Raw genomic sequence first — 15609 nt, 5'->3', positions numbered from 1 at the left:
GAGCATCTGCTTGGCATGCAGAAGGTCCCAGGTTCAATCCACGGCATCTCCAGTTAAATGGACTAGGAAAGGAGGTGATGTGAAAGACCTCTGACTGGGACCCTGGAGAGCCGCTGCCGGTCTGAGTAGACAATACTGACTTCGATGGACCAAGGGTCTGATTCAATATAAGGCAGCTTCATGTGTTCACCTTTCTCCCCACTGGGGACTCAAAGCACCTGAACCGAGCCCAACAGGATGTAGCTTTCTGGTATCACACCACAGTCTCTTGGTCACAACCTTTGCTTCCATACAAAGCTAATCCAAATTGTTTTGACAGGCCCTATGATGGTCAAGCCAAAAAAAGGGGGGGAATAAGCCTATAACTAACACACAAAATGATAAGCCAAAAAAGGTAGAGAAACAGATAAAATCTATTACAAAACCATATATAATCCTAGCAAAACAATTTTTCTTTAATAAACACACAAGATATATATAAATAAGACACAAAATATCAGGCAGATCAAAGTGAGAAAATCTTTGAGTAAAAAAAATAATGCAGACAAAATGTGTTTCAACTAAATAGTTTTCTTCAGTGGCTTCTTTAAAAACAGTATTGATTCATAAAAGTAGGTATATATAGTAAAACATCCAGGGTCCCTGTGATACATATATACCCACAATTCATGGGCAAGATCCAGTGTGTGTGTGTGTGTGTGTGTGTGTGTGTGTATGGGGGGGTTCCTCCTCTCCTGCCCCCTTTGGTTTGATGGACTGTGTCATCAAACTAAACTAGTCTTTTTTATACATCAAAATACTATCTGCTATTTAAAAAAAACATTCTGAAGATCCCTCAGTATGATCATTGGGAGACCAGAGATCCAAGACATCTGAGCCGAGTTCCACACAACCAAAGGAGCTTTGCTTTTCATCAGCACCAAGGACAGTTCCTTTCACATATTTGCATATTGCCTTCTGAAACTGCCCTCCGCAGAGTAAACAAAGCCGCCTCTAAGGCAAGACAAATTACATCTTTTCTCTTTTAATGCTAATTTGGATTTTAAAAAATGTATATCCAGGGCAGCACTAAACCAGAAGAATCTGCCCCCCCGTTTCCCACCAACCAGTTCACAAATGAGTTATTAATCCACATGAACACAGGAAGTTGCCTTCTATTGAGTAAGACCCTTGATTTATCAAGGTCATTGTCTGTTCTGAACGGCATGTGGGTCTCTGGGATCTCAGGCAGAGGTCTTCATCACCTCCTACCTGATCCTTTTAAGTGGCGACGTGGACAAGAAGAAGAGGAGTTGGTTTTTATATGCCGACCTTCTCTATCATTTAAGAAAGAATCAAACCGGCTTACAGTCACCTTCCCTTCCCCTCCCCACAACAGACACCCTGCGAGGTAGGTGGAGCTGAGAGAGCTGTGACTTGCCAAAGGTCATTCAGCTGGCTTCGTGTGTAGGAGTGGGGAAACCAATCCAGTTTGCCAGATTAGCCTCTATCGCTCATGTGGAGGAGTGCGGAATCAAACCCCATTCTCCAGATCAGAGTCCACCACTCCAAACCACCGCTTTTAACCACTACACCACGCTGGCTCTCCAACTGGCAACTGAACATGGGACCTCCTGCATGCCAAGCTGATGCTCTACCATGAAGCCACAGTCCTATCCCATCTTTTCATCAGACAAGCTGTGCTCGTGCATGAAAACTGCTGAGGAATCATGAAGACAAACAAACTTCAAGGTCCTCATGTATAGGCTGCTGAACAGCTCATTCTGGGAGGCTGGCTGGGATCTCCAGGTGGAAAGCGTCTTACCTCGCTTAGCATCTGCCTTCAGGCACCACCCATGCTTCAGATGTCCAGCAATGGAATGTGCATGGTTGGAACTTCTCAGTGTCATGCCTACAGTACGGAAACCTTTTTCACTGTTCTCCGTGTTGGGGTGTTTAAAGCCATCCCAGAGACAAGGCCCTGTGGAACAACCTCCAGGGCCAAGGATCAGGCCTAGAGCCGAGTGGTTGAATTCGAATCCGGTTATGCAAAACTCAAAGAACCAACCAGCCCATGCCACCCAAGAACTCAGAGATTTACCATGCTCACCAGTTCAGCCATTTTAGTTCACAAGGAAGGTCTGCAGAATTAGACCTCTATGAGGTGATGGGAGGCTGGGCCATGGAAAACATAACTGGTCCATCCGCCAGCGTTCAAGGAGGAGCTGCTAAAATGAAACAGTGTTCGAGTTTTCCCTCTTCATGTCATAGAAGAAAACCTGAGCCGTTTTTTTTTGAAGTGCAGGGTTCTGGTTTTACCCAATTTGCTGCCTTGACCATTCTGGCAGTTGTAAATAAACTCAAAACTAACTATGTAAGTTTTACCACATTTCACAGAAGCTGCCATTGGTAGGTCAGATCCTATTTTGCAAAGCTGATGGCCATCAGGACTCTGCCCCAGACACATTGGCCAGGTGCTTGGTTGCTGTGACTGGATGGTTGAAGAAAAGCCGACTGAAACTAAATCCATCGAAGATGGAGGTTCTTTGGCTCGGCCAGGGCGGCTCTGGAGTGGGGTGCCGGCTTCCAGATCTTGACGGCGTGCATCTAACATCTGCACCTGCCATCAGGAGCCTGGGTGTGGTCCTTGATGCCTCTTTATCTATGGAGGCTTAGGTCACAGCCGTGGTCCAGGCAACCTTTTCCCATCTCTACCGGGCCAGGCGGCTGGTGCCTTACCTCTCCCACCCCGACCTAGCCACACTGATCCATGCGATGGTCACCTCTAGACTGGATTACTGTAACTCACTCTACATAGGGCTACCCCTGAGACTGATCCAAAGGCTCCAGCTGGTGCAAAATGCTGCGGCAAGGGTCCTTACGGGGTCTTCACCGCAAAATAGTGTAACACCAGTGCTGAAACAACTGCACTGGCTCCAGCTGCAGTACCGGATCAGATTCAAGGTACTGGTTTTGACCTTCAAAGCCTTACATGGTCTGGGACCATTGTACCAGTGGGACTGCCTCTCTTGGTATGCCCCTCAGACAGCTCTACGCTCTACTTGTAGTAATCTGTTGGTGGTCCCCAGCCTGAAGAGTATGCAGCTGTCCTCAACAAGGGGCCAGGGCTTTTTTGGCCTCGGCCCCATGGAATAGTCTTCCTGGCGACATCAGGACCCTGCTGGATCTTAAGAAGTTCCACAGGGGCTGTAAAATGGGTCTGTTCTGCCAGGCCAATAATTGAGGGCAGCCGAGAGTTTATCCATCATTGCTGGCCTCCCCATCCTTTCCCCCACTCTTGGTACCTGTGCGGGTTTGACCTGCTGAAATCCAGTTCCATGGTGGCATCTTGGGTAGTTTTTTTAGGCCATCTTGTTTTTGGTTTATTATATGATGTTTTATTCATGTATATTGCTGTTTATGAATGTTTTATGGGGTTTTTTTATTTTTTTTATTTTGGAGATTGTTACGTATTTTAGAGGTTGTTACCCGCCATGTGAGGGGAGGTTACTGGGGAGGGGAGATTACTGGGGAAGGCACCAGCAAACCACCCCATAAACAGTCTGCCTAGTAAACGTCAGGATATGACGTTACCCCATGGCACCCCGTGGCACAGAGTGGTAAGCTGCAGTACTGCAGTCCAAGCTCTGCTCACGACCTGAGTTCGATCCCGATGGAAGTTGGTTTCAGGTAGCCGGCTCGAGGTTGACTCAGCCTTCCATCCTTCCGAGGTTGGTCAAATGAGTACCCAGCTTGCTGGGGGTAAAGGGAAGATGGCTGGGGAAGGCATTGGCAAACCACCCCGTAAACAAGTCTGCCTAGTAAACGTCGGGATCTGACGTCACCCCATGGGTCAGGAATGACCCGGTGCTTGCACAGGGGACCTTTACCTTTTTACCCACCCTGTGCCTAGCCGGGAATGAGGGTGGGCTATACATTTGCAAAATACATTTTAAAAAAAATTCCCATCCCATGACACAGAGAGATGCCACAGCTCAGACAAGACAAGGGGTTATAAGACGCATGCGCGAGTCAAGCGGAGGCTGGGCTTTGCAAGCTCAGGCCGGTCTCTTTCTTTTATCATCTCATGCCAGGTAAACAAAAGAAAAAGAACAATAAAAAAATGCAAAGGAAGAGCAGAGCCAGCGCAATTCTTCAACAAGAATCCTCATGCAGCGATAGAAGCCCGCCCCGCCATATGGCAACGACGTAGCTCGCCATGTGGGAACGGTTGCAACCGTTCCTCATTCCAAAATTAGCACTTAAAAGAAGAGTAATCACTCCAATTAGAAGCCACCCAATCTGAAAGGAAGGCAAAATATTAAATCACAAACAATTCCAGGTTCTAAAAACCATGCAGAGGCCAAAATTGTACAACTAGTTAGGCATGGTATAAACATAATTATAATTTGAAGAGAACAAGTGTGGGTCGTAGCTCCCAAAGGGCTGGAGAGAACTTTATTACAGAAGAACACAGAAAGAAAAGGATTCAAAACAGGCCAGCTGATGCCCACAGAAAACAAGGAGAAGAAATACCCGGGGTCTGTTTATGTATTTCATTTATACCCTGCTGATCTCCCTAAGGGGGATTCAGTGTGGCTTACATAATTTTTCTCTCCTCCATTTTATCCTCGCAACAACCCTGTGGGGTAGGTTAAGCTCAGAATGTGTGACTGGGCCACGGTTACCTGGCAAGCTTCCATGGCAGAGTGGGGTTTCAAACCTGGGTCTCCCGGATCCTAGTCCAATACTCTAACCACTGTACAAACTGGCTCTCTGTTTGTGCACTGCATTTGTGGTAGAAAATCAAAGCCCTGGAGGTCACTTTCCACAAACGTAAACTCACACAACTTTAAATATCCCGCTTGAGAGCCAGTGTGGTGTAGTGGTTAAGAGCGGTGGTTTGGAACAGTGGATGCTAATCTGGAGAACCGGGTTTGATTTCCCGCTCCTCCACATGAAGCCCGCTGGGTGACCTTGAGCTAGTCACAGTTCTATTAAGAGCTCTCTCAGCCCCACCTGCCTCATAAGGCGTCTGTTGTGGGGAGAGGTAGGGAAGGAGAAAGTCGGCATATAAAAACCAACTCTACTCCTTCTTCTTATTTGGCAAAGATGTTCAGGTTTATAGCCAGTCAATGGAAGCCACCAACTTTGCAATATATGAAGACTGTAGGCTCCTTACCCTTCCAACTGGTGACAGAGAACCAGCACAGCACATGCGCGCGCACACACACAATCCAAAACAGGACAAACTGATTATCAGAAACGGAGGAGCAAAGTGCCTCCACTAACAGAACAGATCCAAGTGAATGAATCCTATAATTGTCTTTTAAACTTGGCATTTGAATCACACAAGCCTCTGAGCCCACTCTGCCATGCCTTCCTTGGGTGCCAAGTGCCAGCTCTGCCCTCAGGAGTTGTGGCATGTCCCCTACTGGCATCCACTTTTGTCTGCTCTGTAAGCATTCATTTTGCTCGCTTTTAGCTAGGGGCAGCTCCCCTGAAATTTGCCAGGGAGAATCCCACGGGTGAGCAGCCCCATTCTGGAAATTTCCATCTAATAGGATGTGGGGGGGACGAATAAATTACAGCCCCAAATGCTTCTCCCAGTTGAAACCGATGCAAAATGAGAAATCAAAACGCAGCTTTACCAGTGCACGACTTCTGCCGCCAGAATTGTATATGCCAGATACTGGAAATCTAATACAATTCCTGACATCAAAGAGTGGAACAACAAACTTTCCGATTGATGGCGAAACTAACGCAACCTGTTAATATGAAATCAACAGATGAATTTGTGTTGAGATGGCAGCCTTTCTATGATTATTATCTAAGTGGTTAATAAATTAGTCAATAAGGTTGAATGAAACCCAAAAGAGAATTTTCAGAGGTATATAAGATGTACATATGTTTAAGACATTAAACAGAAGATATGGTATTAGATTTTTATTAGTTTAGCTGATGTAGAGGCTTAATGGATGAAATGTATTTTTGTTCACCTTAGAGAATCTTGAGATGAAGCAATGTTTTGAATAAGATAATATTTGGGAGCATTTCTTTTTTACCTTTTAAACCTAAACTATGTAGAAGCTTGGAGGATGACGTATCTTTTATCTTATTTTTCCCCCTTCCCTTTTTTTTCTTTTCAGTACCCCTTTCTTATAAAATAAAAATAAATTTAAAAAGAGAAATCAAAACGCAGCAACCAGGAAAAAAATAAATGTCTCAAAAACAAACCGGGGAAAGGAACAAGAAAGAAGCAAGCCCCTCCAGATACTCAGCATTCAGCACGATCCTCTCAGCTTTTGTGAGTGAGCCCTTTAATTCTTCCTCTCACCCTCTGTCCTTACGCCAGGGCTTATTTGACCACTATCAGGTCAGACTGTAGCCTGGCACATGTCCCAATGGGACCATTTCCTGCCCCAGCTGAGCAAGGCAAGTCCTTTCACGGCACAGCCAAAATGTGCCAATTCTCAGGTTCCAGGCAGAATTCATTCATCCCATCATCACGCCATCCAAAGAGCATCTTCGTAAAAACTGCTAACCAGGGAAAGGTGTTGGGTTGCTTTCATAGGCTCAATAAAAGAATCCCCAAGTCAGTGCCATAGTAGGGTTCACTGCTATTATTACAGTCCTCACTGGCAGAATCTCTTTCCTCCTCCAATATGGCCAAATTTAGAGATTGCAACTAATCAAACAGTAAATCAGTTGACCAGGAAGAGCGGAGAGAATTCCCTTTTATAGCAACCTGTCAAGTTCTGCATTGTTTGTACAACTCCTTTTTTGGTTGTTAAGAAAATACTCTTCAGCAACAGGCTTATCTTAAGTATTACTTTTTTAAAAAAGTTTACTTTGCTTCATGGCCCATTTCATTGTTTTATGCTCCCTAATTTAGACACCTTGACTTCTCTTCTTAGCCACAACTACACTGTTGTTAGTTTTCCATTATGACCAACACTGTCAATATGCATAGCAATAAATTAGTAAATAAAGGATAAAGGAACACAGATTATTATTAGCAGAGGAATGCCAAACTTGAAAGTTAATTTCAGACCCTGGATTTGGATCCTACCAGCTTTTTCATGGCTTCCAGAGAGAGGATATAGCTATTTTTACACCCACTTCCATAGCTATGACAAGGAAGTCAGTGTGGTGAAGTGGCTAAGAGCGGCAGACTCTAATCTGGAGAACCTGGTTCAATTCTCCAACTCCTCTACATGAAGCCTGTGGGGTGACCTTGGACCAGTCAGTGTTTTCTCAGAACTCTCTCAGCTCTCGGAGAGGCAGGCAATGGCAAACCACCTCTGAATGTATCTTGCCTTGAAAACCCTATGAGGGCCCCGTAAGTCAGCTGTGACTTGATGGCACACTACACACACAATAGCTATAACAAGAATTGTTGGGCCTACATGCACAAAAATCCATGCAAGACAAGGGTGGAGTGTGTGTCTGTGCATGTGTGCATAAAGGGGGGATAATCAGGCATGATAATCAATTTTCCCCTTGCACCACTGGAAAAGTTGGAACGAACTAATCCCCAATTGCTTTGCTCCCTGGAAGGCTACGGGCCACCTCACTCCACACAGTAAAAGAAATTAAATATCTGTCTACACATTTTTATCCCATCCTTCCTCCAAAGAGCTTAGCATGGGGAGGTAGTTGTGAATTTCCTGCATTGTGCAGGGGGGTTGGACTAGATGACCCTGGTGGTCCCAACTCTATTATTCTATGGCGCATATTGTCCTCCCTCACTCCCTCTTCACATTTTTTTTCTCACCACCACCTTGTGAAACAGGTTAGGCTGAGAGTGCAAAATTGATTTAAAGAACACTGAGTGATTCTGAACCAGGCTGGAGGATTCGAACCCTGGTCCTCTCCCACCAAATCTTACTCCGACACTCAAACCACTACACCACACTGGCTCTTGTGAGCATCCTCTCCCCAAATTTCACCTTGAAAGTTTTATTTCTTAAAGCAGTTTCTTCCACTGTTCTCTAACATGCAGACAGGAACGTGCCGAACTAAGAACATTTTAGCACCTGAACACATTATTACACAAAAACAATGCTCAGAGACGAATTCAGAAAAGCCAGTAGTCAACTTACGTCCCCATCCAAACAGCATAGCTTTCCGGGAGCCTCGGGATGAAGAGAATGGCGTCTCCAGTGTCGACTTCAATCGCTCCATAACAGTCTGCCTCGGTCACACCAAAGGCCCAATGAAAGTACGATTCCTAGATGAAGAAGGTAAACGGCATTTAATCTCTCCAGTTCTTGGCTCTTCACAAATACCATTAAAAAAACTATACAGAACATGCAGCTGCTGGAAAGGAACTGAGCCCAACCACAACTGCAGCTTCATGGAGCAAAGCAATCCACCAGTTTTAGTAATCCCAAAAAGGACACAAAACTTTCTGTAGTTTTCAGTCGGTATCATGAATACACAAAAAAGCTTTCCAAGTATCCAAACGGAACGTTTCAGACTGCCAACACTTCTAAAGCTCAGCTCCCTGATCCTAAAGATAGCTGTTTGGAAATTTATCATTTCTTTCAATGAAATGTGATCCATTGGCAAAAGACAGATCAGCAATTGCAACCCACTGATACTGGGCCGGCCCCTTACGCAACAGTTTCCTCCAAACAGCAAGGCAACAAGAGAATCCAGGATTACCCCCTGTCCATGCTGCCCAGCACTCAGTCCTAGCAGAAGCGGTGCTGCCCCAAATTCGCCCACGTGCACTTCTGCGCTTTCACACAAGCCAAGAAACATGAGGATTCTTGCACCCTTGAGAGGGGCACATACAGATCTGGATTTAATATCAGCCGGTTGCTTCACAGTATAAAGCTGACCCACTGCTAACATGACCCCAAGACTAACCTAACCTAACCTCGTCTTCATTTAACTATCACAACAACTCTGTAAGGTTGGTTGGGCTGGCCCAAAGCCATCTACCAGAAGTGGAGATTTGAAACAGGCAGCTATTCCTGAGCCTTCAGCGGCCGAGGACAGCATAGCCGAAGAGCCGCCATGGCGCCTCCAAAGCCATTCCCTGGCCGCCGAAAGGCTTTAAAAAGCTTAGATGCTTGGAATTTAACCTGAGACCCTCTGCATAGCAAGTACAGGCTGTTCCGCTGAGCCACAGCCCCTCATTCCTATGCCAGCGTGATGTAGTGGTTAAAAGCGGTGGTTTGGAGCGGTGAATTCTGATCTGAAGAATCGGGTTTGATTACCCACTCCTTCACACGAGCGGCTGATGCTCATCTGGTGAACTGGATTTGTTTTTAGAAAGGATCAGGTAGTAGGTGATGTGAAAGACCTCTACCTGAGATTCTAGAGAGCTGCTGCCAGTCTGAGTAGACAGTACTGACACTGGTGGGCCAAGGGTCTCGTGCAATATAAGACAGTTTCACCTGTGTTCATCTGTGAATGGGGCGGTGTATGGTGCTACAGCACTCACAAAATGGCTGCACAGGCTGTGTGTTACGCACCCCTGTATTAGAATTAAGAGTGTAAACGGGAGTTAACCGTCACTCCCCTGCGGTGATGACAGCTACCTTTCAGTGCAAGTTAAGAACAGATGCAAAACTTTAACAGCACTGCTGAATTTTCAGTTCTTACTGTTCAGACAGAAAACCCTGGAGAAAAATCCTGCCAACAGTTCATGCACAATAAGTCAACTGGTCATTTATTAAATAAATAAGAGGCCAGGCTCAGAGCAGCTTACATCAAACAGCACTCATAGTTGTGTCCGATTTTCTCGCCCATTTAACAACTGGATGCTCATTATTAAATGTGGCATTTTGCCCACAGCCTAAAAGAAGTGTCACAGTGCTCGGCCTGCTGCCCCCACTAAGCCTCTGATACATCTTGCAGGCATTTATTTATTTATATCCCACTTTTCTCCCCAGTCGAGACTCAAAGCTGCTTTGAACATTGATTGTTCCCTCCTCCGTTTTCTCACAACAACCCTGTGAAGTAGGTCAGGCTGAGCGATGGGCCCAAACTCACCTAGAGAACTTCCATGGTAGAAGCGGGGATTTGAACTCGGGTCTCCCAGGATCCTAGTCCAACACTCTGCCATGCCAAATGCACATCCAAAAGAAAATATTTAAATCATGCATGCAATTAAGTTGGATGACTTTTGCCTAGTTTGACCTTTATCCAGCTGTTTCTACCACTGTAGAAACACATCTGCCAAGAATAAGGCCCGGAGAAACAATGAAATTCAAACCTCATCATTGCTTCTAAGAGGCAAAGCAGAGTTTCACCTCTAGCTCTTCAAGCTGCCCCTTCCATGTTGCAAAGGACAAGATGAAACAGACTGTTGAGAATTTTCTCATCATGGGACCTCTTATTATAGCTTTTTTTAAAGGCTGCAATGAATTCAAAGGGATCGATGTTATAGGACTGGAAAAAAACTTATTTCCTGTGAGAAACTGGATTTTTTTACACTCCCTGGGCTTGTCTTTTGGTGGGCGGGGAGAGACCAGGAGGCGGCCAAGAAAAATCCCCCAGGGAAGTAGGTGTATGTAGAAACCTCTTTGAGGGTATGGATATATCTGGTTTGAGTGCCTCCAGTTCTTCCTCAAGGGGACAAAAAATAAAAGGACAGAGCACTGCTCCAGGAGTGAAAGAACATGGAACAGTACAGAGGTCCTGTAGGATCGAATTTTGAATTGATTAGTGTCGTTACAACTAAAATAACTACTGACTTATGTTACCACAAAGGCCATAGGTGAACACGTGGCATTTGTCAATGCAATTTTTAAAAGGGAGGGGGGCAAGGAAAAGCCCTACCTGAACCCAACACAGCAGTTTCAGAAAATCTAATTACTGCAGATATGTAGAGATCACAGGGAAAACAGGATTTTTTCCTCAGCCGGAATCACACAGATCCCAGCTTCCGTTTCCTACACAAGGGCCTGCAGACCCCCATGGCGAGACAGAAGCCTTGTAAAGGATTTATGTGTGTCTGTGTTGCGTGCACAGCCGACATTTGCTTTTCTCTGCCATCGCCAGAGACGCCACAAGACGATCCCTCCCCAAGTTCTTTTCCACCTGCCTAGCCTGAGAGGACGGGGAAAGGGGTTGAAACGTAGACAGCCTCCAGGTACAGAAGAACAGATGCAGAAGAACGAATTGCCTGAAACGGGAAGCGGGGTGTGAAGGGGGGAATTCCAGCCACACCTCTCCCCCCACCTTGCATTTCTACCACCTCACTGAAACAGGGATGTGCTTCAGAAGAACCCAGCAGGCATCATCATTGGGTCCACAGGGGGCACCCGTTCGGGAACAGCTGCCTCCATCAAAGGAAGATGCTTGACTTGCAACATCCCAGCTTTCTGTAACGGCCACCTCGCGGCAGCCATTTTGTGATCGGCCCAGCCTCTCAGGGCAGCCATTTTGTAGCACTGCCTACTAGCGTCCCTCGAAATTGGGAGAGTGCCCGCAGGCTCAACACGGTTGAAGAGATTCACGAATATTATCCAGATTGTCAACATTCACATCAGAATGTCAATAGTCACCAAATTTCAGATATGCACTGCGATATTTATTTTAAATACTTTTCCCCTGCCTTTCCATAAAACCTATTTAAGTCAGGGGAAATTGTTTGCCAAACAGAACACAATAAACATCTTACCTACAACTACAAACATAATCAAAACCACCACATCTCCAAAGTGCAAGAATAAAACATAATTCAACAACGCATCACAACAGCAACTGCTTACTTGTTGCGGCACAAATTACAAATACTTTACCCAACTTTATTGATCAGCCAGGCATTCTCCCCAAAGTACCACAGCTTCCCTCAATTACATATAGACACAGATCATAGAGAGTTACACATTGCTAATCCCCAACACACATTGTATGTGTGTGTATAAAGTGCTCTCATGTGACAGCTGACTTATGGCAACTCTTCATGGGGTTTTCAAGCCAAGAGACTAACAGAGGTGCTTTGCCATTGCCTGCCCGAGTAGCAACCCCAAACTTCTTCGGTGGTCTCCCATTCAAGCACTAACCCTGTTTAGCTTCCAAGATCTGAGGAGATCGGGCGGGCCCGGGCCATCCAGGTTAGGGCCAACATGTATGGCCCTAACCATGTACGGTTCTAGTCTGTCCTCAACACAAGAAGCAAAAGAGAGAGACCGAGACTTCCTTTATTTAGGGCCTGTAATTTCCCAATATTCAGGCTTTTCTCTTCCAGCCTGCAGGTTCATTCTGGGCAGGGAAGAGCCACACAGGGACGAGACTCACACCTTTGCTTAAGTAATATAAAAAGTTTATTGGTTGCGAGAGAGCAAAAAAGAAAATAAGCTCTCACACAGTTACAGGCAATTTACAAAAGTAAAACAACAAACTCAAAACAACTAGAAAGCTACACTACTTACAACAGAGCTGGTATTATTCCTTCTCACTATCAGTCACTGTAGAACAAACACATGATGAAATCAATGTATTTAACCCTGTTTAGAAGTATGAATTAAAGCCTTCTAGTAAAGCAAGGCAAAGGAAAAAATTAAGTGGAAATCCTCAACGACTATGCCCATGCAAAAGAGAGAAAGTGGAAACCATAGAACATGTTCTGCTGCAATGTCCTTCTACAATGACATCAGATAGCAGTACATTCTCCCCATATTGTCAACCTTTCCTGGGAGATCGGAAGAAGCTAAACTTTCCTAACTCCTAGCAGACTCCTCTCGGAAGATAACCATTCAAGTAGCCACATTTTGCCTCCGGTCTAGTGGGATTCGTAAAAGGCTAATTGAAAACCTTTCCCATAGAAGATCTTTCCTCCTCTTCTTCAAAGCATCCCTCCCAGAATCATCAACTTTTATTATTTTATTTTTTTAAACCTAACTTTGATTTTTATTCAGAGCTGATATTGAATCGAAATAAAACTTGATTGATTGATTGATGTGGAAATCCTCTGGAAGACTGCATATTCTAAAAAGCAGTGGATTTTTTAAAATACCCAGTGTTTTGCTTTCTTTCATTCTTTTTGCCATGGAAGGCTAGAGAGAGGAGAATAAAAGGGAGGAGAAAGACTCACAAGAAAAAAATAGCGAGGGGACCAGCAAAGCAGCCCAGACACAAATCAGGAATCTTGCTTCTACCATGCGGTACAGAGACTGCCTTATGTGCACACATGTGCACCCCAACACATGGGGAATGGTAATATTTGCCTAACTTTGATCATAAGAATTGAGATACATATGTGAAGCATTTTGGATATTCTCACTTCCTGAAGAATTAGTCATTTATTATTATTAATAATATGTCATTGGAATGGAGCTTATTTTGTGGCACAGAACTTATATTTACTGGGTTCGGGGAGAGTCAGTAAGTTTTGCTCTGTAGTACAACGCGGCATCTTGAACGCACTAATATTTTTCTCCAGCATACAGTACTGGCAACACCCTGTGGATCCATACAGTTACCAAGCAGCCCACAGAAAGCTCTCTGAACAACCGAGGACTCCTGACGGAGTCTTACAAAACAGATCAGTTGCTCTTTGCATCAGGGCAGATTCGCACATGTGCTATAAAACATACGAAATCTGACTTGAATTACCGCCATATAACCTGTTGATGAAGACCAATGTTCAACACTGATTTGGCTGGAAACTTTATGGCTTGATTACGTTGCAACTGTGGTTTTAGAAAGCATTTATAGCACCTTAAAAAAAAAAAACAGTGTGATGCCACGGCTGCCGCCTTTACGAAATATGTGTGCGCACTTTCTGATCGCAGAACTGGTGGAAACTAGCCAGCCAGCGATAAAAAGGGTGACATCTGAACCCGCTGTTGACTCTTCCCTATCAAAAGATAAGCAGGGTGCCTGCCGTGTCTCAAGCTTACCTGGCGGAAGAGAACACCGGTATCAGTGCAGTATCTATTGGTCTGCTCCCCACCCTGCAGGAGGACTATGGACTTCCGCTGCACGTCGCTCTTTGCTCTCAGCCGATCGCACAGACGGGTTCTGTTCAGAGCAAAAAGCGCGGTTGGTACTTTCAAGGTTTCATTCCCCAGCCAAAAAAAGGGTCTGGAAAAAAAAGGCAGAGAGGGGAGAGAGACAAATCAGTATTCCCGTTCAAAAATAACAGATTTCTGAACAAACTTACAAACTCGAAATCTTCCTTTTCAGTCACCTCAACTTGTGCATGGGCTGTTGAGAGCAAATGGGAGGGGAAAGTAAAATACCACATAGATCACGACCCATCAATATTTGACACATAATATGCAAATAGTGTAAAACAGAATTGTTCAGGAGGGAAATTTTATAAAGGGCTGTATTATAAGGAAATTGTTCAAGAGATGTTTCAAGAAAGGCAACGAGTCTGGATTTTACTACTGCGCGGTGTGCATTACCTGTGGCTGTGTGCATTACTTTGTTCTCAGTACACTTTATTTCTACTTAAACACCATTTACTGGTTGTTTAATATGTCATGTTATATACTTATGCTTTGTTCAGATGTCCACTTTTTCCAGATTACTGCAATCCCAGTCCTGTTGACATTACGCATTATATGGCTCATCCTATTGACTTACACTGTGTCAAGCTGTGTAAGCCTTGAGTCTTCAGTGAGAAAGGCAGACTATGATAAACGCAGACAAAATTAAAAAAGAAAATAAGAGTCAAGAGCTTGAGTTCCATAAAACACCCTCAGACTGGAGATTTTAAGGGAGGGGGGAGATGCTTCCCAGGGAGGGCACGATATCACGTCTAGTGTTCCACAAATCCCAGCCAGCATGAGCCAGTGAGAGACAGCGTGGTGCAGTGGTTAAGAGCAGTACTTTGGATCAGTGGACTCTAATTTGGAGAACTGGTTTTGATTCCCCACTCCTCCACATGAGTGGCGGACGCTAATCTGGTGAACTGGGTTGGCTTCCCCACTCCTCCACATGAAGCCAGCTGGGTGACCCTGGGCTTGTCACAGCTCTCTTAGAGCTCTCTCAGCTGCCCCTACCTCACAGGGTGTCTGTTGTGGGGAGGGGAAGGGAAGGTGACTGTAAGCTGGTTTGATGCTTCCTTAAGTGGTAGAGAAAGTCGGCATATAAAAACCAACTCTTCTTCTTCTTCCTTGGGTGAGCGCTCTCATAACAACTCCATGCAAAGAATCAAGGCCATGCACATCTTCCCAAAGGCCCTCTGCCTTTGTGTAACCGAGGGAGATGGGCTGTGCCGGAAATAGCAGAAGTTCCCGCACCCACGCCCAGCTTTGGCAAAGGGACCAGAGCAAAGAGATGAATGGCAGCGGCGAAGAAGCAGAAGACGCCACAGAAATGAAGCTTCAGGCCAGAGGCCTCTGTGATGAAGGGGGGGGGGAATCTCTCATCTCGTACTTTGTTTTAGCTCAAATAATTGAGACGCCAGAGGCTTTATTCAGTTCAACAATTAAATAACATAATTTTATTATACTTCACAGGGAAAGGTATTGGAAGAAAATCTAGTATTAAGGAAAGGTACAAATTTTCTACATAAATAATGAGTTACGCAACAAGTACAGCACAGATGTTATTTTACTTAACCCTGGTTTCCAACACTTTAAGGTAGCTTAATGCCAGAATCTGCCCACAGAAGTGCATGTGCATACTCTGGTGTCTAAAACTAGGAAGTATTGA

At 44.9% G+C, this 15609-nt stretch overlaps 1 protein-coding gene across 1 annotated transcript in view; it reads right to left on the bottom strand.

Moving 5' to 3' along the window:
- Window positions 1–15609, bottom strand: part of PEPD (peptidase D) — a 182132-nt gene that overhangs the window by 154049 nt on the left and 12474 nt on the right. Inside the window, exons 2-3 of the mRNA XM_056862584.1 lie at window positions 13845–14028; window positions 8085–8212 (exon numbers count right to left, since the gene is read on the bottom strand). Coding sequence (XP_056718562.1) covers window positions 8085–8212; window positions 13845–14028 — 312 coding nt within the window. The remainder of the gene's footprint in view (window positions 1–8084; window positions 8213–13844; window positions 14029–15609) is intronic.

The sequence above is a fragment of the Euleptes europaea genome, chromosome 17 (genome assembly GCF_029931775.1).
Source record: "Euleptes europaea isolate rEulEur1 chromosome 17, rEulEur1.hap1, whole genome shotgun sequence".
In the NCBI taxonomy this organism is placed as follows: Eukaryota; Metazoa; Chordata; class Lepidosauria; order Squamata; family Sphaerodactylidae; genus Euleptes; species Euleptes europaea.
Note: the sequence above shows the minus strand (reverse complement) of the source record. Positions and strands in the feature narration are given on the sequence as shown.